The following is a 23856-nucleotide window of genomic DNA, read 5'->3' on the forward strand; positions in this document are numbered from 1 at the left end:
AAAATTTACTGAACAAAGAGCCACAGCTTGGGAAATGGTATCTTGCACAATGTTTTACACATAGTAGGAATTTTTGGTTTTATGGGAAAAGATGAAAAGCATTGGGTTTTGTAGGTTGCCTTTCTCTTTAGAATGAACGAGGTAATGAGATGAGAATAATTATTTGTCCTTAGTTTTGCTATGAGCCAGCCATGATAGTAATACTTAGATTAACATAACATATTTCTCTTCAGTGGCTCAGTGAGTTTGTACAAATCATTTTGCAATCACTTTCAGATGTTTACTCCTGCTTTATAATAGTGAGACCTCACACCATTGCTATAGAACAGTTAGGGATGGGTCCTTCTTGGCAGTGATTGACGTTCAGAGTGAAGTCTTTATTGTCTCTTTTGGTTGTTTTGCTGTTACTTGATGGAGAGTTATACCCAGAAATCTGTAATAATCAAAGAAACCAGTAGCAGTTTCTCATGTATAAAAGGGATTCATTGGGTTTCCAAAAGTCAGAAGTGAAGAATATTCTTGTGGGTTGACGGAGACTGTCTTGCCAGTGGTGATGGGAGTGGGGTGATGGGAGTATCTTTTTCCAATGATTCGCAGTCTTCTCTGATTTGGGAAACCACATAATAACTAGTGACTGGCTCTTTACCACTGATGATAGCTTTTTTGGAATTGATAAGTTTTCACTTTTTCTTTGGGACTACATCTAAGACTGTATCTTCTGTTTTTAATTTTTCGGTTATCCCTCCAATAGGTGACCACTTTACCCTGTGTTTGGTTTGTGTTTCTCTAGCTGAGATCTGGAGGTGCTCAAGTATTAGAAGGCTGCATTGCCGAAATTCACAACATCACCAGCCTAGACATCTCCGATAATGGTAAGTCAGAAGTTGGAGAAGAAAAAAAAATAGAAATATTATTTCAATCAAGTGAGTAAAGGGAAAATAATCTTCTAACCCCATCTAGATGACACCTTCATAAAATTTTTATTTCACTTCTTGACTAATAGGACTTTTTAACTTAACAGAGTTTATTTATGGAATAATTCTGTGCCAGTCTTAGTAAGTTGAGCCCATGGCTAAAAATGCAGGGTTTGTGCAGTAAAACAAATTCAGTTAAAAAAAATAAGACCACCAATACATTGATAAAGATCTGAGTCCAGCCTTTTGCATTCTTGCTAGTAATAAAACTGAGGCCTTGTTTATTTATTCAGAAGCATGTTTCACTAGCTTCATTTCTGCTGATGATAGTAGCAGGTGAGTATGAACTGTTAAATTTAGACAGGGAACCTTAACTGCAGTTACCTCCTAGTGAACAGGACGTCGGCATCTTCTCTCACAAAGTGATGGGGAGAGATGAAAATTTTTGCTATTATGCCTCGCTGTTCCTTGCTGACTTTATGTAGCCACTGATTGCGTAAGAGATTTGGTTAAGTCTTTGTAGAGAATGAATTTCTCCCTGTGAAATAATAGGACATGAACAGAGAACAAAAAGTTCCTTTGGAAAAGAAACGATTAGAATCCCAGGGCTCTCAGGACAGTACGGAAAATCATCCAACTGCATTGTGCCTTTGTTTAATTGCGTTCCAGCTGAGAATTTGTTTATCTACATGTGTTTTGATTCTCCATTTACTCTGATTGTTTCCAGGTTTAGAATCTGACCTGTCTACCTTAATAGTGTGGCTCAGTAAAAACAGATCAATACAACACCTGGCATTAGGCAAAAATTTTAATAATATGAAATCCAAGTAAGAGTTTTGAATTTTTCTTTATATGACAATGATGAAAATAACCAGCCTCCTGAAAGCTTTTGATTTGATTCCACTGTCCACATCTTTAAAATCTCTTTAGAAATCTGACACCTGTGTTGGACAACTTAGTGCAGATGATTCAAGATGAAGAATCAGTGAGTATCAGTTTTAATACTTTTCCCTGAGATCTTTTGTTTGTTGCCTTTCTTACTAATTATGTCTACTAGGCTGTTGCTAATAGGCTTATTTACTTATTTATTTTTAATTAAAGTATAGTCCATTACAAGGTGTCAATTTCTGGTGTACAGCATAATGTCCCAGTCATGCATATATATATATACATTTATTTGTTTTCATATTCTTTTCATTAAAGGTTATTAGATAATTTTATCTCACATACATTTTCTATTATTGTTACTATTTTTAAATGCAGTGAATATTTATGCCTTAGTACAGTTGTAGAATGTATTTAAAATTTACTTACTCTTTACTTCATTCAGTTCATTAAAGAAAGATTGTAACTAATATATGAAAAGAAGTATGCATTGACTCCTAAGCCCATCTTTTAATAAACCTTACTACTTCTAGCTTCAGCTAATACACTAGTCTGCAAGCATGAATTTTTACTACCTAGTTGACTTTATAACCTTATATCATGCTGAGAAACAGCATATTGCTAATTTGAATTTTGTCTAGTAATTATGCAGAATTACAAGAGACTCAGAAAGTTGTCCCTCATCTTAAATTGTGTCTAGAGCTCTAATAATCCTTCTTACATTTCCCCCCACTTTAGTTGCTCCTGGCTAAGACTTGGTTCATTTAATTTAATTTCAAATAGTATCCTATTTTGCTGCCCCTAGGAGTGCATTAGAAAAAAAAAGACATTTTATGGTCAAAGCAAGAAGCACTCTACCATTTATTCCTTTCATTGAAACCTAGTGTATCACATCTTATATCTTACTGATTTTTTTTAAGTTTTATTTTTTATTGAAGTATAGTTGATTCACAATGTTAGTTTCGGGTGTACAGCAAAGTGATTCAGTTATACATATACATACATATGTATGCACATGTATTTTCAGATTCTTTTCCATTATAGCTTATTACAAGAAATTGAGTATAGTTCCCTGTGCTATACAGTAGGTCCTTGTTTATCTATTTTATATGCAGTTTTATATATATGTTAATCCTAAACTTTACTGATGCCTTTTAAGATTCTATCCCTTTCCTATCTTAGTCCTATTCGGCTACTTAAGAGCTTTTATGGTTCCTAAAATCCAAATCAGTTTGTATACTGAAGATTCATATTCGTGTTTCCTGATAGCTAGTTTGGTAGGTCACGAGTGATTTCCTATCACTCTGAATTATGTGAGATGTGTCACATTTATTCATGTGAGATAATGTCACATTTTAAAAAGGTAATCATTTTCCCTCTTGAATTCATATGGGGTAATAATAGCAGATTCTACTATAATGGTAAACTAAATTTTCCTGGAAAGCCACGGTTCCAGGAGAGATGGAGATGGTACTTTTCCTTGCTTGCTGTTGCCCATACTGCTTTCTGGGGCTCTGATCTGGAGGGGGGGCAGGAGAAAATTCTGTTGTCCTGCCTCTTCATTGTGTGGATATAATTTCGAACCTGTGGGCTAGAAATGAAACTCATTATTATTTAATGAATCCAAGCACCTCTCTTTGTCTTCACTTGCTAATAAACCCCATATTTTGTTACTCTTATACTGGGTTATTAAAGTTAGAGGCATAATTAGAATACAGTTTACATGTTTCAGAATTTATGCAGTTTGTGTGACATATTTAATTTGATTTTACACCATCCTGCTTTATTAGAGATTTTGATTTTCCCAGTATCTGTCCAGTTTGAAAAGACTGGGGAAGCCAATATTGTCGAATCCTATTTAATAGCCATCCTCAAATACTTGATTCTGAGCACATATTTTAGGAAAATTTATATTTTATGAAAAAAATATTTCTTAATTTCATGTTTTGCTTATTATTACACAGTGGTCTTCAAACTCTGTTTCTATAATTTTCAAAGTGTCCTACTTAAAGATAATCTTCATATTTTAAACACACCTAAAAACATATTTGCAGGTGGTAAAGTTTGCTGTGTAAATGTGAATTCTGTCAAGTTATAAATTTGAGAAGTGTGCCACTAATAACGTATGGTGAATACCCTTTTATGTTCATGTCATAGAAAAGTAGGTGGCTTTTTCAAAAAGCAATTACCTTCTATTTTTCCCCCTATTTCTGAATCAGTAATGTGCAAAACAATTTAAAATGATTAGGAGTTGAGTCTCGTCACTATAAAAATTCCACCAATAACTGGCACCATGGGGCTCATTTTTTTTTTTTTTAAAGGTTTTTGCTTTTTATATTCTGACCTTGTGTTTGTAGAGCTTGTTTTTAGACAGCCCGTGGAATACTTCATTTGCCCGGTAGTGCTCGTTAGGTTCAGTTGGAAAACCTAGATGCACAGGCTCCAGTGTTGCCTTCAACTCTAGACAGTGGTTGTCAGGCAGCTGCCCCTAGAATCAAGGGATGGTAACACTGAGGGGCCAAGATGGCAGGCATTCTTGTTTTGAAGTATTACATACAAACCCATGCTCTGACCAGTAGAACAGAATGTGGTTGTCCTGGGAGTGTCTGTAGCAAGGATACAGCTTGTCAGATTAAGCATGTTCAGCTACGAACAGAAATAGTAAGATTTCAAATAGGTATGTTACCTGGAAGGGCAGTAAATCATGAAGGGATGACCTTATAAATGTGCATGCAACTCAGGCTGTTCTGTTCGCGTTAATGACTCTGCCTATTATTTTTAAGTGTTAACTGGGGTGTATTAGAGTTTGAATATAGTACTGGAATTGGTGCTCACCAGCTTGGAGACTTGGCAGTTTTCCAGTATTAGGAAGAAACCGTAATATATCATTTTTGTAGTAGCTGAATAGAGCTTACTGAAATGATGGGAGATGCAATTACAGCTTTTTTATTAAAGCAACAGTGCATATGTTTTTATTTAAAACATTGAGTTTCCCGAGTCTGAAGCATTTTTAGTTAAGTTTTTTTCCATTTACTTGAATGTAGAATCTTAAGAAAATTGAAGTCATCTCCCTAAACCCGCCTGAGTCTAAGCATGTGCAGGCTTTTGGGCTGAGTTCTCAATTGCCCTAGCACTTAATATGCCATTTAACTTAAAAATTTTTGCTACTAATTACTATACTATATTACCTTTTGATTTTATCATAGATGTATTAAGTTTAGAAAACATGGTCAAATTCTGACAATAAGGACAGTAAGTATAGTCGCTTGGGAAAATTATAACCAAATGCATAATGCCACTTTGTGGCTGTCTGAGTCTTGAAACCAGCAACACCCTCTTCCCGCCTCCTGAGCCTTTTGGCAGATGTGCCTTGAGCAGGTTTTCTGTTGGAAGTCAATGTTCAGTGGTTGAGTGGATGTGGATCCAGCCCAGGATTTGTGTGTGGGTCAGACAGTCCACCCAGCACATTCCGAGAATCCCAGTTCCACGGGTTACCATGGAACCTGTCATAGATGATTCTAGAAACTGCTTCCTGCATCCACTTCCCTGTAAAGTCAGAACTGCTTATGGAATATGCACATAGAAAGGTTTAGCATGGCTGGGCCAACAGAGGGTGCCTCACGCAACCCGGAAGACATCCAAATTGCCCAAGGAAGTCTTAGTTCTGACTTTTAGAGCAACGTTGGTTCAAGTCCTGGAATTCTCACCACCTCATCAGTTCAGTGATGGCTGAAATCATGGATTACAAACTGAAATACCCCAAAGGCTGGGAAAGTGACAGGAACAAGCAGATGTGAGCTGGGTGTAAGGAGGGAGCCCTATATTTTGGGGGGAGTGAGGGAGGGTCACATACTGTGCAGACCAAACAAAACCTGTCTCCAGGCTGAGTGGCTTTCAGTCTCTACCCTAAATGGGCAGTGAGTGGGTTGGCTTGGATTCACCATACAGCATATGGTAATGAAAAGGTCACACATATTTGACTTTTTTTTTTTTTTGATTTTAAGTAGGTCTTCTGATTAGTTCTCATAAAGCAAAGCTAAGAGTGAAGATCAGAAAGATGTAGGATGAGCTAATAGGGGCAATGTTGTGTAGGAATTAAACACACAAAATTGGCAACCAGACTGGTTCCTGTTTAGCTACTTTTCTGTGTGACCTTGGTTGAGTGACTTAACCTTTCTATTTCTCATTTGAGAAACAAGGGTAATAGTGCCTCGTTTACTAATACCTAAGTATTGGGTTACTGGGAGGATTAACTGAGTAAAAAGCTTAAATAGTGGTTAATCCTAGTAAGTGTTCAATGAATGTCAGCTATGATTGATCTTGGCTGGTTTTTATTTTGCATTTATCCTCTACTAGGATTTTAAGATGTCACGTTACCTTATGTAGAAATAAAATGGGTGAAAAGGGATCGTGTACCTAAACTGAAGCACAGACATTTTTGTGTAGTATTTTTCTTTCTTTCTTCCCATCCTCTACTTCAAAAGAGCTGCATTTCCCACACTACATATCTTTCTACAGCTTCCCTTAGGAGAGAGGTGGCTGGTATTCAGCATTAAAACACAGGCTCTTCTTGTTTGACTCCAAAAGTTCATTTTATGCCAGAACCTTCAGGCCCCATTCATCAATGTCTTTTAGCCTGAAGTTTCAAAATGAGACCCTTTGTGTTTGTGCAGTGGGTACCTCCCCTAATGATTCTCCATGGCGCGGGTCAGCGGGAGTGGTGGCAGCTCTGATGAGGCTGTGTGAGTGCTGCCTGGTGTTCTCTCTATAGCCTCTGCAGTCCCTGTCCCTGGCCGACTCGAAACTCAAGACTGAGGTCACCATCATCATCAATGCCCTGGGAAGCAACACCTCCCTGACCAAAGTGGACATCAGTGGGAATGGAATGGGGGACATGGGAGCGAAGATGCTGGCCAAGGCACTGCAGATCAACACCAAGCTCAGGTAGGCTGGTGAGGCAGAGGCTGACCAGCAAGCCTCAGGGAGCCAGCTGCGCCAGAGTGAGGCTGAGTTTCCCAGGTGGCCAGCTGGGGAGAAGAGGCGTCAGTTTCAAGTCTTCTATCAAAAAAGGAGGGGAGGGTATTGCCAAATTTAGACACATCATTCCTTCAAACTGCTGTCTTAAAGATTTCCACTGTGAGGTACACTTGAGAACCATTGAGGTTTCTCATTTTACAGCAGTGATGACCACCCACCAATGTTCAAGGAAGGCAGTGAGAAGCAGAGGAGGGGTTTGTTGGCAGTGCCAAATGAGCAGAGCTGGGAAGACTGGAGGAATAACACAAGGGGCTTCCCTGTACTTGGTTGCGAGTCCAGTGTCTTATCTTCCCTTCCCACTCCTGCCAGTATAAAGACTTAAAGCCCAAGGGATCCAGGAAGTCCTCTGGGTCAAAGGCAGGTTCATACTGGATGCTGACTGTTCTGGTTAGTGGTTTTCATCCATAGTGCTTCCCAAGCATGGCTTTCCTTAAGGATGAGCTGTGTGGTAGCCGCTTCTCTAAGGGACTAGTTACCTGGTAACCACGTTACCATCCATCATTTAGAGAGATCTGGTTGCTCCCTAGTCCAGCAGTCTGGTGAAGGAAGAGTTAATTCACATTCCTCCTCCAGGGCTCTTGTTGTTTCCCTGGCTCTCCAGTGTAAGGCAGAGCCTGAACCTTCTGTCTAAAATGAAGGCAAAGGCCAAAACCTGGAGCAATTTCTTTGAAATTGCCAATATGTACGTAAAGAACGTCTTTGAGGTTAGGAAGGGAAAGCAGTCAGAGGTCGGGAGTCTGGGAGCATTCAGACAAATAAAAGCCATTTCACGTGTCAGGTGAATTGATGTGTCCAAAAATACTTCTGAAGTGTTCCCGTTCTGAAAGTAAAGTAATACTTTTCTTCCAAAATAGATTTGGTGTTTAAAACATCAACAACCTCCTTATAGTAACTGAGGTTTTGCCGGCAGAGTGAACAAAGTGGTTGGGCTGGCTGGTCACACCACGTCAGGGCAGTGATGAAACAAAAGAAAATACCAGGTTACTTCTAGATGTTTCGAATGGAGAAAAGTCTCAGTACCTGAAATTCTTTATGTTGGACATGAGACTGTTTAGTATCTTTTATAAATAGCTTCAGCCTGAGACATGAATGCTAGAATGCTCTTTGGAGAGTATGTTATGAGAATATCAGGGAAGTCAGGTTTTAGAGCTCTCTGGCTGGTAAAGCATTTGGTAACTTAATGGTAACTTAATGTGTGCGCTTTTGCATTGAAGTGTGTATTTTCATCCTACTTGAGTAGTAAATGGGTTTGGAATATAATGTTGGGTGGAATGCTCATTTTTCCCTTGTTTGAAACAAAGCTGAACATTATCCATTGCTCATTGTACAAATATATCTAGAGAGTGTTGCCTGTAAGAGATTTATGTGCAACGGGAGAATGATTTCCTCCATTCTTAAGTGTCTGATCATTTATGTGATTTGGTTTTTGAACAGGACTGTTATATGGGACAAGAACAACATTACGGCTCAAGGCTTTCAAGATATAGCTGTTGCTATGGAAAAGTAAGTTTTACTTGGGACATCTTTCTAGGAAAATTGGAAAGAGCCATTGGTGTTTGTACTACCTATGGAATAATAGAAGTAATGATTGGGAATCAGAAGATCTGGGTCTGAGTTAGTCTACTGATCACCAGCCACAGGACCTGGGAAGACACTGCCTTTCTTCTGGTGTGAGTTTCTTCGTCTGTAAAACAAGGGTGGAGATGTTTGTTCTGCCGAAGATTGTGGTGGGGGATAGGGGGGCGGCAGGGGGTACACACTGGTTGCCTTGCCTGCTTCCTCCTCCTCGTGGTTTTAACTGTGCATCCACTGGGTCTTGCTTTTTTTTGCCCATGATGACAACTCTGAATCCAGGGGTGAGAAGGAAGCTGAGGTCCAGGAAATAAAAATAAAATTGATGAAATGGTAAGGCCAGAGCTCACTGGTCTCATTTCTATAAAAGGCTTTCTTATTACCTTTGTGACTAAAGTTGGCAATCATTACTTATTGCCAAATTTACTTTCCCAGAAAACCAAATGAGGAAATACGAATACATATGTGGCTGGAAAAAATGCTAGAAATCTGTTTCTTTCTGTGCTCTTCGTCCTCATATTATATTCTAATGGCAAAAATGATCAAAGCAGATTTATAGCATTAAAAATGAGAGGTTACAAAATGTAGGAGGGAAATAAGGGGCCAGTACCATAGAAGGTGGTCCCCTGGGGAAGGGGAGGCCGTGCTCATTATTTTGCGTTTTCCCAGATTTCCCCCCTTGCATGGCCTGTTCAGTGGCACTCATGCCCAATGTGACGCCCTGGATAAAACCCTAGGCCTGGATGCCTGCATTCAGCTTCCAGCTCTGTCATCAGTCAGCTTATGACCTTGAGAAAAGCATTTCACCTTTTTGATGAATTTTTCCTTTATAAAGTGAGACAGTCACAGTAAATGATCTCTGAGTGCCTTCCAGTTCTAAATCCTGTGATTCTGCTTTAGCCGAGAGGTCAAAGTGGCCACCACAGGCCATCACAACATGGAGAAGGCAGCTTACCCCATCCAGCCACCACGACTGTCCTTCTTGGGAGCCTGTTGTGTTTGCAGAACCACCTACACTTAACTCCTATTGTACCACAAAACCTTTATAATGGAAACATTTACTTACACATAGCTGCCTTTGGGTGCTAACAGCACAGCTGCCGCCCTGATGATGTTCTGGACTGCCAGCCCAGATAGGTCCTTGTGAGAAGCCCAGAGGATGCACACCCAGTACCCCGCATCTCCAGGCTGACAGTAGGGCTCCCTGGATTACAGTCCATTATGTACACTGTGCTCCAAGAGGCCAATGGTTTGAAACCACATTTGGTTTAAATAACCTGGGCTGGTCTGAATCAGGATGAAAATTGGATGAGAGAAAAGAAAATCTTCAGGGCTGCAAAAAAAGACACGTTGTCTCTTAGTTTCAGTTGGCTGGCTCCTCTTAAGTCAAGCAAAACCAATTTTGCTGAAACAAAGCTAAAGTAAAAGTTAAAATTATGGAGATAACAGCCTTTTCTTGGCTGTTGATTTTACTTTAAGCCTCCCTGTAAGTCGGACTGGAGGAAGAACATTTTTCCCATTAGGTATCCATCCAGATTACTGCTATTATTAAGATGGCTGTTTATTTTCTTTATTGTTTCTTTATTACTAGTGCCTATTTTAGGAATTAGTTGTTAATTTATTCTTCCGGTAGAAGTCATCTAAATACCCGTAAGAATCACATTGCAAGTGCTGTTTATTTAGAGACCAAAGACAAGCCAGCTGATTGTGTGATTCTAGGGCACCCATTGCCACCAACGTGGCCCGAAAGATTATTCATCTTGAGTGTCATGTAGAAACAGACGCTTTTGGTATAGGAGAGAAGCATCTCCAGTGCTTGGGCTTGTGGTAGGGGAGTGGGTGTGAGCAGTCTTCTGGACATTTAGCAGTTTGTAGCGTGGTCAGGCTCCAAGGCCAGTGTGTGGATGCAGGGTTCTGCCTTCCTCACCCCAAAATGACTCACCCTTGCCTTCTCTGTCTAATCAGCTGGTCCATAGCAGCGAGGTAATACATAGACACGGTGTCTCACAGCTGCTTTGCTTGGCGTCCAGAGCCCAGGGGACCCAGGCTGATTTTGGGTGCAAACTGCAAGGACCTGCCGAGGTCAGGGTGGTGACCGAGGCAGGAAGCTTTTCTAAAGACAGTCAGTGGCCTTGGACTCGGTTTATTTATAGGAGCCCAGAGCCCGAACAGACTGTTTTTATGGATGCTAGTGTCCTTTACTTTGCGAGCAGATGTTTGGGTTTTGTTCTCGATTTTTTCTCTAGCATCCTGGGTTTATGATACGTTGTCACTGTGGTGATCAAGGTACCCTCAGTTTTGTGGGTGACTAACTAGCAATAAGAGAAGTCCAAGTCGCAAGTTGATGCTGGACTTTTTTTTCCTAGCCTTTGTCTCTTGTCTGTCTCTCCAGTCCCAATTTGAAAATACTGTCCTTGCTGTAATCTAAAACTGAAAGCAGAACAACAAAACCGGCTTCCTTAAAGGTGTGTCAGCTTCGTAGACAGTGTGAATTGATGAGGTCACACACATGGATATGAGAGGTTACTGATCTGCAATCGAGGGGCCTGAGATGGTCGGTGGTTTAGAATTTTCTGAGATACTTGGACAACTCTGTTTTGGGATTTTAAAAAAGAGTGCTGAATTAAGGTAATAGGAAGTTATTTTTAAATAAACATACTATTTTCTCTTTTTTTCTAGGAACTACACGTTGAGATTTATGCCAATTCCTATGTATGATGCTTCTCAAGCCTTAAAAACAAACCCTGAGAAAACAGAAGAGGCTCTGCAGAAGGTATTGAAGAATCAGTAGCTTAATTGTAATAAATTCGTATTTGAATTATGTTAATAATAGTTCTGAACGTATGAACAGGGCTTTGTATTTTACAAAGGTTTTTTCACATCAGCTTGTGTTCTTACGATCACGACGGGCATAATGCATGACTTGGGGTGGAATAAAATAAGAAAGACTAAAACCTGTCATGAAATTGAAGTGGAGTAAAATAACACTCTTACAGCATCAACACACCAGAGCCTAAGCATAGATAACTTCCTGTTGGTCCTTTGGAGATTGTGTGGAACTGAATGTAATCAGCACGACGTTCATCCCCTTCATTCTCCACAGCTAGAGCCTTCCTTTCTTTCTTCATCAAGAAGTTTAGGGTATTAGTGAGATCTCGCTTTATCATCTTTGTCTATAAATGTGTCTAAATCCATACTCGTTCTCACCTCCTTTCTGGCAACCCCAGAGGATGAGGGATAGCTTCTCCTTCAAAGTCCAGCCATCCGCAGTGCCTTTGACAACCCCTCCGCCTCCATCCCCCCGTCTCTGCCCTGTGCTGGAATTCCCTCTGTGCGTCATTCCCTCACTTTCCCGTATCTTCGTCCTTCTCTCCTTCTCTGTTTGTGGTTATGATGACCTTTCTTTCCACTGTTAGATATGCTCAAATATTTCCCATCTGAAGGAGCCTACTCCACCTTTATTATGGCATTATTTAGAGAATCTTTGAAATCTTTCTTCCCTCTTTGTTCTTTCATCTGGTGGTACCAATCTTTGTCCAGTCTCCTAAGCTTGTTTTTTTTTTTTCCTCTCCCCCCTCCGTATCTTCCAAAGGCAGTCAGTCACCAAGTTTACTGATTGTAGAGCATAAATCTCTTCATTAGCTCTTCTTCCCTCTATTCCTGTTACAGATGCCTTTATTCAAACCTCATCATCCCTCACTAGGATCCCCTTGTCTGTTTTCCATGTTGCAGTCAGAGTTAGCCATCTTACATCATGGTAAATTTGATCAGACTGAAACCTTCAATCCATTCCTCTCCAGTGGCTTTTAGGATAAAGCCAAATCTCCTTAACTTGGCATGAAATTCTGTCCAGGAATTTCTGTTTGTCTGCCTCCCATTCATTGCCAATGTCATCACTTACCAACCCTTATTCTTTGTTTTGCTCTAACTCTGGGAACTTGTTCAAAATGCAGAATTGGTGGGACTCAGTGTCTGTTTTTCCAAGCTCTCCTGGTGATGGGAGAGTTTGAGCAGCACTTCTCTAAGCCAGGTGATACTCCCCACCACGGTGCTTGTCTGTTGAGACTGAATCAAGGGTCAGCGGATCCAGGAAGACTTCTCAGAGTCCCTTTCCCCTACTAGGGCGGTGGTCTTCTCAGAATTTCCTGTGGCGCTGTCACTGGTCTTGTGACATTGTTTTCAGTCACCTGCCTCCATCATTCTTTCTTCCAGTGACTGTGAGCTCTTTGGAGGCAGAGCTTGTATTTTTCATCTTTTTTTTTTTTTTTTCTCAGAAGCTAGTGCAGTGCCTGCAGTGCGTGCTTGGATGTTCTTTAGACATTCAGTGAATACAAGGAGTGAGATGGGGAGGGAAATTTGTGGTGTAGCAGAAGAAACCATCTCAGATTTGGATTCAGAAGACCTGACTAAATTAAACTCTTACCAGCTTTGTAAGTTCAGTAGGTTACTTAATTTTTCTGAACTTTAGTTTCTTCATCTACATAAAAAATACAGCTACACAGTAACAGTGTTTAGCTGACAGTTAGCATATAGTTCTTACCTGGAGCCTGACAGTATTTTGAATGACTTACATAAATTAACAACAGTAATCTTTAAAATAAGCCCATGAGATAGGTTCTATTATATCTTCATTTTACGCATAAGAAAACTGAAGGACAGAGTGGCTAAGTTGCCTAAAGTAGCCATGAGGATCAAATGAGGTAGTATATGTGAAATGCAGTTTGTAGACCAAAAAGCAATATACAAATGTTAGTTACCTTTATACTTTCCTCAAGGTTATTAGTCAGCTTATAGCAAAAGACATATTCTACAGAAACCGGGTTTCTGGGTTCAGATTAGACATGTAAATAGTTGGGAAGTCCTCATTCCAATCCTCACGACAAGAAAAATTGCTCGGGGAGAGGGTATAGCTCAGTGATAGAGTGCATGATTAGCATGTATGAGGTCCTTGGTTCAATTTCCAGTATCTCCATTAAAAAAAACAATAATAAATAAATAAATAAACCTAATCCCCCCCACCAAAAAAAAACCTTAAATTTTTTTAAAAGTTAAAAACAAGAAAAATTGCTTAACAAACAGAAAATCAGTGACTTTTCTTATATCTGCCAGAGAATTGAGGTTACAAGGTAGACTGTCACCCTGGAAACTAGAGAGATGGTAATACAGAGAATCACAGTGAATCAAAACTGAGATGAGCTTATCAGGAACAGAAGCTAGTGGAGCCAGTGACTCAAGAATGCTTTAAAAGTGCTTAAAATTGACGAATTGCTGGAGGCTTAATGTGGACTAGTTAAAGAGTTGAAAACTCCTAGGGGCTAAGTTTTAGGGAGGCCCTGACATGGGTTTTAGTTGCAAGAGCCCCAACAAATTATCACAGTACAGACTGGGGGATAATTCACTCATATTTATGACAGAGGGAAGGGAAAAAGTAACCATTTTTTCATAACAGAGGCTTACTATCCAGGGGAATATTCTAGAGCCTTCTCTGACCTAGTGGAAGACAGGCCACTGCAGCCCCCTCCAGCCTTCCTGTTTCATATAAGGGAGGGGAGAGAGAAAAAAAAAAAAGGCCAAGAAACACTTCTGACCCTATTGTATTTACATCACACACCACATGTAATAATAGTGATTTACAAATGAGCAAAGCTGTAAGATACTCTCTTTTAGAAGGAGCTTCTAGAGAACCCAAGAACATCAGGGGAGACAAAAACAAGGTCAATAGAAGAAATTAAAGCATCTGGCACATACAGTTAAAGCAGACATTCAACACAACCCAGCCGCTAGCCAGATTAGCATAAAAACCTCGCATATAAAGACTGATTACCTCAGTTCCTATTACTAGATACATCATATCTGGCTTTCAACAAAAAATTACAAGGGGTGTTAAAAGACAAGAAAAAACCACAGTGTGAAGAGACAAAGCAAGTGTCAGAACCAGACTCAGCTATGATCCAGATTTTGGAATTATCAGAATAACTGTGTTCAATATATTAAGGGTTCTCATGGAGAAAGTAAAGCACATGTAAGCACAGATAGGTAATAAAAGCAGAGAGATAGAAACTCTTAGGAAAAAAATCGAAAGGAAGTGCTAGAGATCAGAAATGCTGTGAGAGATGAAAAAAATGCCTTTTATGAGCTCATCAGTGGACTGGACACAGCTGAGGAAAGAATCATTGAGCTTTGAACTATGTCAGTAGAAACTTGCCAAACTGAAATGCAAAGAGGAAAAACAGAACAGAGTATCCCAGAATTGTGGGATGGTTACAAAAGATTGAATGTTCATGTAATGGGGATACCAGAAGGAAAAGAAAGAGAAAGTAACAGAAGAAATATCTAAAGTCATAATGACTGAGAATTTTTCTAAAATTAATGACAGATCAGGGATCTCAGAAAACACCAAGCAGAATAAATTTTTTAAAAAATTACATAAAAGTATATCATATTCAAATTGCAGAAAACCAAAGACAAAGAGAAAATGTTGAAAGAAGCCAGAGAAAAATACACCTTACATATTGGGAAATAAGAGTAAGAATCATGTCAGACTTTGAGTCAGAAATCATGCAAGCAAGAAGAAAGTGGAGTGAACTATTTAAAGTGTTGAAGGAAAAAACCCAACAGCCTAGAATTCTGTATTTAGAAAAGTTTTCCTTCAAAAATAAAGAAGGAATAAAGAATTTCTAAGATAGGAGTGGTACAAGGGATGAAAGGGAGAAATTGGCAATACTCTCTAATCTGCTACCTGCGTTACTTGTGAAATGGTGTCTAATTGACTCTTGCACAGCAGGAGGGTTAATCCCAGTATAACGCAGAGTTGGCCCTCCTTCTCTGCATCTATGGATTCATCCAATCATGGACTGTGAAGTACTGTAGCATTTACTATTGAAAAATATCTGTTTATAAGTGGTCCTGTGCAGTTCAAATCCGTGTTGTTCAAGGGGCAATTGTAGTGTTATTTGAAAGAGGAGTTGGATTAATTGTAAATGTATATTGCAAACAGTAGGTCAACCACTAAATATTTAGAAGGAAGTATAATTAATATTCTAAGACAGGAGACAAAAGTGCAATCATATATAGTACTTAAAACCAGAGAAGGCGAGAAAAGAGGGGAGGATCAAAGAAGAAACAAAGCACATATGCAGAGTCTGCAAATGTTAATTACAAAATTTGTGGGTATTTAAAAATGAAAATTGGTGACTTTAAAGCTCATACTTATTGGAGTTTTTTTTTTCCCTATAATACTTACTATGCTTTTACATATTCAAGTTTTCATTTTAACAACTCTGGAAGAAATATGGCTCTTTAATTTTACTCTACTAAAGAACAATGCTGTGACTCTATACTCAATCTTTATGGGTTTTTTTTAAAAAATACAAGATTCCTTTATTACAATACCGGGGGGGTTTATTTGTTTTTGTTTATTTTTTGCCTCTTGTGCTGTGGCTGTTTTCAGCAGTAAGACTGAAGATGTCTGACTGTCTCCAGATCACTGCTGCCCAGTGTGGCAAGTGTGATAATGACCTGCCTGAGTCAGACCCCCATCCCCAGCCTCTAGGATATGGGCTCTCTGTCTTGGTTTTTAATGGTGCATGGAAAAAAGTTTACCCTGTTAATTAAAGATGCAAATAGTTTGTGGTGATGTCTACATGGCTGTTATTAAAGACACTTAAGCATTGTTTTTCTTCCTTTCCCTTCCACTAGCTTTTAGAAATGAACTTTGAATTTTTTTTTTTCCCTAAAATATTCCCTTCAGGCTCAGTTGGTGAGACACCATTGGTGTATCTGGTGAAGGTCTGGAAATGCGTGGGCCAGCCTTGAGTGCAGTGCCTATGTGTGAGCTGAGCTTTCTGATTAAACAGGCTTCATTCAGAGCTGGCCCACAGCCAGTGCTTAATGAGGCCAAATATAAAAGAACAAATAACAAAACAATAGCACCCAGAGCTGGGTGGCAATGTGTGCCTGTCATATTTTAGGCAGAAATCTTTTTTTAGCAAAAACATTTTATCTTGATGGTAATGTCACCTTGGAAAGAGATGACTTCTTGGGAAGCAGCAAGAGAAAATTAATGTAATATAATGTCTTGGTATTAATGTGTCACTTTAATGATGCTTCATTTCAAGGATCTTTTCATTTTTATAATTTCTTGATTTATGTTTAATAGAATGATACATTTTGTTCTGCTTTATAGTTTCCAGGGGTAATAGTAATTATAGTCTGTATTTTAATTGTTCCTAATTGATATTAAGTTGTAGTCATTTTAACATATGCAAAATTAAAATGAAAATGTAATAATACTAAAAGCCTCACAGTTATTAGAAGTTCTTAACCAGGGACCTATAGTGACAAATTAGAAGCCAAATGGTTAAGTTAAGTTGTATTATTAAAACAAATAAAAACAACTTGTGGAAAAAAAAAAGATAGCATAGTTAATTATCTCAAATTATTCTTTAAAAAAACACCTTAATAGGTATCAATCATTTCCCAATTGTTAATCTTCCATTTTTTTTTGTTCAACATAAATCCATTGCATATTGTTCTGAAATACTTTATTTCAATTTAGTTATCGTTTGTACATTTGAATTTTTCATAAAACATTGTCTATGTAGAAAAATACAGATTGTCAAGCAAGTTCAAGATGTCTCATTTTCTGTAGAAAGCATTTTCTCATTTGTGGTAATTTTGCTAAAATCATTCCTGTTTTTGAGAACATATGTAAACCTGATGGGCTAAGGAAACTGGTGTATGGCTTTGGGTTGAACCAGCCTGCGTTCTTCCAATTTTGTACCTATTTTCTCCATTTTTTCCTTTCAAATAAAGAATTTTCCAAGTGCTGCTGGATTCTACCACTGGCATAAGGCTGAGAGGTTCAGAAAGTACCATCCATGCACCACAGGGATATTTATTTAGCTTCTGAACTGTTTGTTGGTTAAAAATTCATGAGAGAGAAAGACGCAGGAAAGCAATGAGAAATCACTAAATGGGGTCTCTAACCCTACAGGCAGTTAAGCGCTTACTGATCTTTGTCGATTACTGAGTCACATAAAAATGACTCCCGTTACCTGCAAGTTAAATTTCTAACTAGAAACGCCCATGATGCAGCTCAGCGATAGCCAGTTCCCCCATTACTCGTTTTGCGGGGTCAGCGCCCTGGCAGGACGTGTAAATCAGATGCTTGGGTCTTCAGTTCAGCAGCTGGCTGTTTGACTTCTAACTTAACTCTCTGCTGAGTTGAAATGTGTTCTTGAGAGACACATGTGCTTAATTTCCAGATAGAAAACTATCTGCTCCGGAATCATGAGACGAGAAAATACCTTCAAGAGCAGGCCTACCGCCTACAGCAGGGCATTGTCACCAGCACCACCCAGCAGGTAAGGGGGCCCCGGTCTCCGTAGACTCATGCTGAACTGACCCTTTTAAGAGCCAGGCACAAAGGATTTCTATCGTTTGAGTCATTCCTGATGGGACAGTTAAGAACCCATTTCTGAAGGTAACAGCAAATGTAAGCAGAGTTTGGAGGCGGATGTAGAGGAAGGAAAATGTAGGTTAATTCTAATGCTAAATATGCACTTTTCATTGTCGATGATTTTGTGCCTTGTAAGACTGTCTGTAAGGTGTATCTTAGATTTCTATACAACTATTAGGAACTCTTGATTATGGATGATAAAATCTGAGGGTAATCAAACTTGCTACTTTGGAGAATTCTGTTCCTTTTCTTGTATTCCATCTCACTTCTGTGAGTACGAAATAAATTCCCAGAGTCTTCTGAATAATCAGGAAGCTGTTGAATGTTAATTAACGCTTGTGCTGAAGAGCAACTAAAGTGTTTTTCTCTTTTACTTCATTCTTCTTCTCTCTGCCCACCTTTAGAATAAAAAATTAGGGAATTTTTTTCTCCAAAAGTGTTAACCAAAACCAAGGATCATAAGGTATTTGAGGAAAACCTGTAGGATGTCAAAGAAAAGAACAAGATAAACCAAACAACTGAGCTCAGATGCTTCAGAGTACAGCAGAGAACTTTAAAATATATATATATTTTAATTAGTAAGTTCAGTGGGACTTGAGAGAATAGTATATCCATAAAATAGGAATTGGCTGCTATGAAAAGGAATACTCAGAGAATAAGAAACAGTACTTAGCAATTGAAAATATGGAAACTGAAATATAGAATTAAATTAACTGATAGGGTACAAATTAAGCTGTTTCTCTGGGAGAAAAGAGAAAAAATGCAGTAAAAAGACAGGTAAAAAATATGAGAGAAAAGCAAGTCAAAATAGTGAATAGATTAAAAATGACCAATAGCCTTCTAATAGGAACTTCAAAATTTAAAGAGAGACAATAGAAAAAAGTTAAAAAGAGAGAAAATAATAGAAAAGCTTTCCTTATGAATCTTGGGGTTGATACAACCCACTGAAATTTATCTGAATGAATGGGTGAAGGCCCACACCTGGTCAGAACACTGAGAATAAAGGGAAAAAATCAAAGAGCTCCAGAGAGAATAAACAGGCTATCCTACCAGGGAACTAGAACCAGTTCTCAGCATCCATCTCAATTACTAGAGGCAAATGAGGTTTAGGGGGATTTGTTTTGGAATAAGAATTCTATAGCCATTTTATCAAACAGACATGAGTGCAGAATAAAGCCATGTTTGGACATGGACTCAGAAATTTTACCCCCCCCCCCATATTCCATATGCAAAAAGTTGTTTTTGAGGAAATTTTCCAGCATAACAAAGGAAAATAAAGTGTACAATATGAGGTATCAATAAGAAACTGTAGCAGAAATGAAACCATAGAAGTCATAAAAGCGGAAAGAAAGCTTTAAAAAATTGCCGCTTGGGACAGTCTGCTTGGAGCTGCAGAATTAAAAGAGATAAGATTACGTTTCTTTCTCTATAGATCCCATAATTGTAATTCTGTACCTGGCATTTTAGTGGGTTTAAAATTTTAATATCAATGTAGATAAGAAGGGTTTCCATTTTCATTTGTCTCCAGGTAATTTTTACTTTCCTCTTTGATTTCTTCAGTGATCCATTTGTTATGTAGTAGCATATTGTTTAGCCTTTATGTGTTTGTGTTTTTTGCAGTTTTTGCTTGTAGCTGACTTCTAGTCTCATACTGTTGTGGTCAGAAAAGATGCTTGATATGATTTCAGTCTTCTTAAATATATTGAGAATTGCTTTGTTGGCCTAGCACGTGATCTGTCCTGGAGAATGTTCCAAGTGCACTTGGAAAGAATGTGTATTCTGCTGCTTTGGGATAGAATGTCATTTTAATTTTTTGTTGTTCCTTCTTCTTAAAAGAGAATGAAAGAAAAGTGTCCATAATAAATGCATTATGTATAATCTTCCAAGTAGGTAAAATTCTATGAATGACTGCATAGATATGCGTAGAGATTTGTGAAAGGGTGTTCACCAAAATATTGGTTATCTCAGGTACTGTGATTAGGCGAGTATTACTCTCTTAGATTTCACAGTATTGTATTTGAATTAAAGTATTTGAATGCTTTACAGTAAGCATGTTTTATTTGTGTAAGAAAGAGTAAAGTGATATGTATTGAGAAAAAGAAAAACAGTAATTATGGATATTAGTGAAGTAACAGGGAGTTTCGAGAAAGAAAACATTAAGACTTTACCAGTGCCATAAAAATCTAATTTTTTTTTCCTGCAAGGGATTAATACTAGCTTTTAGTACTTTATAGTTCACTGTTATTTCCTGGTTTTAGCATTTAACATCAAAAGCAATGAGAATGCTAAAATTTACAATGAACCTTTGCCTTGGGTTCCCTTATGAGCTACCATAATACAGGCTTTTCTTCCAGCATTATACAGCATCCTTCCAACTTTTTTCCTCATCTGCAGGGGTTTTGCTCATCCAAAAAATTACTGCCACAACCTTTAATGCTAATTCTTAAAAGTTAGTTTCGTCTTCTCAATCGAGAGGCAATTATACACAGGAGGCATATATAGATGTTTAATTCTGCATGGGTGACATCATTCTGAATTATTTGAGTCATTATGTAGTAGATATATTGCCACCTTTTCACTTTGGGGATTTCTTAGGACATGATGATTAGCAGTTTTCAGACTTTGATTGTTTCAGTTGCCTTAGGAGAGATTTATCGCCTTCTTAGTGAAACTTCTTATTGAAGTCTCCAGAAATCTGAATACAGAAAGAATAGACCCTCTGTGACTAGTGCTCCTGCCAGTCGCATAGCCAGTCATCATTTCCCGGTGACACTGAAGGGATTAAAATATGTTTTAATGAAACACTGAAGCCTCATAATGGTTTATGTATTTGCTTTTGCCTCTTGTCTTTGTCTAGGGAAAACCTTCACAAGACTCAACACACTTCACCTCTGCTTCTGATCTCTCCTTTCCCATCTTATAAAGCCTCTTAATCTAGAGTCAGCAGACTTTTTCTATAAAACCAGATAGTAAATAGGCTTTACAGCCCATTTGGTCTCTGTTGCAACCACTCAACTGTGCTGTTACAGAGCAAAAGCAGCCATAGACAATAGCTCCATGAATGAGTGTGGCTGTTCCAATAAATCTTTATTTATAAAAACAGCTCAGAATCACCTATAGTTTGCCAACCTCTGCTAAGTTTTCTCACCCTTAAAAAAAGATACTTCTATTGCCTACAGCTGTTTACTCAGCACACTCTTTCCTTCCTTTCATGTGCAGATTTTTATATTTGCTTTCATGACTTCTTTGTCACCTTTCAGAATGTGCCCTCTGTCCCTCCTGTCTCTGCTGAAATGTCTCTCAGTGGACTTGGTCACCAAGTCAGAGGCCTTTTCTCCCTCTTCATCTTCATCATGATGAAAGGAGGTAGTGGATGTAGTGATTAGGAACTTGGGCTCTCAAGTCAGATGACCCGGATTTAAGTACAGGCTCTGCTAAGTCCCTCTCGGTGGGAACTGATGTTAGTCACTTACTAACCTCATTGAGGCTTGCTAAGTGGGGATGATGACTCAGAACGTGCTGTGACGATGAAATGAAATAATGTGTGCAAAGTACTTGGCTCCTCACTAGTAAACGTTATTTGTTGCTATATTTTTACTATCACGATTGACCGTCTCATCTTTTGTAAGATGCACCTCTTGGTTTGTTGGACAGTGTGCTGTTCTGAATATTTTTCTTCTGCCCTGTGTCTCCTTTCTACACAACTCTTTCCCCTTTCATCTTCCAAATGCAATCATTTTTCAAAGTTTTGTACCTCGTGCTAGCTAATCTACCGCTACCACATTAACTCTCTTGTCTGTGGATCCTTCTCCTCAGTCTCTACTTCTTTCCAGGAAAATCCCTTTTTTCCAACTGCTTGTTCAGCATCTCCATCCAGATGGCCTTCTGAGATAGCCGGGTCACTAAGACCAAACTCAAACCTTGGAACAACCGATTTTGACATTTCACTTAGTGACATTATCGTTCACTGAGGATAGAACTCTTGAAGTCATCTTGGATGCCTCATTTGCTTTCTTCATCCAAGGTCGCTGTGCCTTGCCCAGTGACCTTCAGAGTGTCTTTTGTAGCTGTTCTTTTCTTTCTGTTTCTACTGCCTGTCCTCTTGCTAAGGCTTTTTATTAACTCCCTCCTAAGCCGTCTTTTATAAGCACTGCAGGAACTAGCTTATCCATCTTTTGTGTCTCCGTGTGCTTTTAACAGCCCATTTCCCTTATATCAGGGAAGCCAAGGCCCTGGGAGTGTTACAGGGTAAGGGATTTTCAGATCCTCACAATCGTGGGAGGATCTGGGGCAACAGATGCTCTGTGCCTTGGGTGTGGAGTTGCAACTCCTTAGCCTGTGCCTGAGTCTTACACTCTCTTGCCTTAGCTTAGCATTCCGGTCTGTCTTCCCACAGTAAAATGCCTCTGTTCCTAATCAGGAAATAGAATCACAGGTGTCTGCAAATGCCTTTGCTAATGTTTATTCTTTTGCTTACAGTTTCTTTCTTTCTTAATTTGCAGAGATCTTTCAGGACCCAGGCTAAAGCTACCTTAAGCCTCTAGCTACATGTGATCCTTCCCTTGACTGAAATCCTTTAGAACTTTCTATCATTCATTTATTCACTGAATAAACACTTGTAAGGGTCTGTGATACGGCAGGCACTATTGTCGGAAATGGAGGTTCGGCAGTGAACAAAATGTGCTTGTCTTTGTATTACATTTTATAAACTTCATTTATTGTTAATTGTGGATATTTCTTTCCACTTCTAGGTTTTTCATCTTGCTTGGTGGTAAAGGGTGTATCTTATTCAGGACTGTATCTCATTCAGTGCTAGATGTTGGGTACATTTCTCTTGAATTGAATAAAGAAATAGCCATGGAGGAAGATAAAATTTTCCACGAGTAAGCGATTTGCTGAAACCGAGAACATTTGTAACAAGTTGCAAATAACCAAAGATGGCATTTATTGCTAATGGTTCTAAGTCCTGCACCTGGATTCTATTTCCCAGTATATTCGGAGAAGCCTAAGTATTCACCACAAGTGTGATATGAGTGGTGGTGTTGCCAAAGAAGCCAGTTTGACTTACACCACATTAATGAAAGTATACTTTCTACAGTAAAAAAGGTGATAGCCCTGTTGAGCTAGCCAGTCCACCCTCCTGTGTTACAGTCTATTTTGTTGAGAGGGACATGTTTCATGAGGGTTCTAGACAGAAGAGAATTCAGAGAAGTGACCTGGGGTGGAAGGGGGCAGGTGGGAATTAGGGACCACAGAACGGTAAAAGGAACCGGCAGTGTTAAACCTGAAGGAAAAATTAATTAGGGAAGAAAAGATAGCTCTGTTCACAATAGGGAGGGTGTCTTGTGGAAGAGAGCTTGTGACTATGCAGGGTGTTCTCAGGCGAAGACATGGGACCTGTAGAAGGACATGGGAAGACCGATTAGGACTCAAAGAAGACCAGGTCCAAGGATGACAGTACATTTCCTTGGACGGAAGTGAGCCTCTCAAACTATGGCAGTTACCAGCTTTCCTGGGTTGCTTTAGAGAAATGGAACACTAGGGGTCAGGGTAAAGTGGGGAGTTTGAAATAGGGAGTCCCCTGCTCACAGATAAAATAAAATAGTCTAAGTACAGTCATCTACCTTGAGGTCTTTGATGGGATAACCCAAGAGATGACAGTCGTTCCAACTGCAATCTCCTTTATATTTTTTTCACATTTGTGTACCTTAGGGAATTGATTATGAATTGAAAGCCAAGCTCCTTGATTTCCTGTTTTCAAAATTTTCAGTGTATGCTCCGTGTAATCATTCTGTTTCAACTGAAATAGTTTAACTTTACCGGGCCTTGAGCTCTTGAGTTGTAAAGCGTCTGAACGTGCCCTGTTGGGCTGTGCCAGATCTCCTCAAGTGTGTGTTCAGAAGAATCTGTGGGACTTGTGAGACTTTACGGCTTATTTGAATTGGAGGACTAAATTTTTATGTTCCTTTTGGATGTGATTTTAGAAGT

At 39.0% G+C, this 23856-nt stretch overlaps 1 protein-coding gene across 5 annotated transcripts in view; it reads left to right on the plus strand.

The window, feature by feature from the left end:
* The window catches only part of CARMIL1 (capping protein regulator and myosin 1 linker 1), a 280855-nt gene that overhangs the window by 188139 nt on the left and 68860 nt on the right, over positions 1–23856 (plus strand). For all 5 annotated transcript variants that reach the window (XM_010974227.3, XM_010974228.3, XM_010974229.2 and 2 more), the window contains 7 exons: positions 791–872; positions 1642–1741; positions 1845–1899; positions 6571–6743; positions 8271–8339; positions 11088–11181; positions 17675–17773. In XM_010974227.3, coding sequence (XP_010972529.2) covers positions 791–872; positions 1642–1741; positions 1845–1899; positions 6571–6743; positions 8271–8339; positions 11088–11181; positions 17675–17773 — 672 coding nt within the window. The remainder of the gene's footprint in view (positions 1–790; positions 873–1641; positions 1742–1844; positions 1900–6570; positions 6744–8270; positions 8340–11087; positions 11182–17674; positions 17774–23856) is intronic.

This window comes from Camelus bactrianus, chromosome 20 (genome assembly GCF_048773025.1).
Source record: "Camelus bactrianus isolate YW-2024 breed Bactrian camel chromosome 20, ASM4877302v1, whole genome shotgun sequence".
Lineage (NCBI taxonomy): Eukaryota > Metazoa > Chordata > Mammalia > Artiodactyla > Camelidae > Camelus > Camelus bactrianus.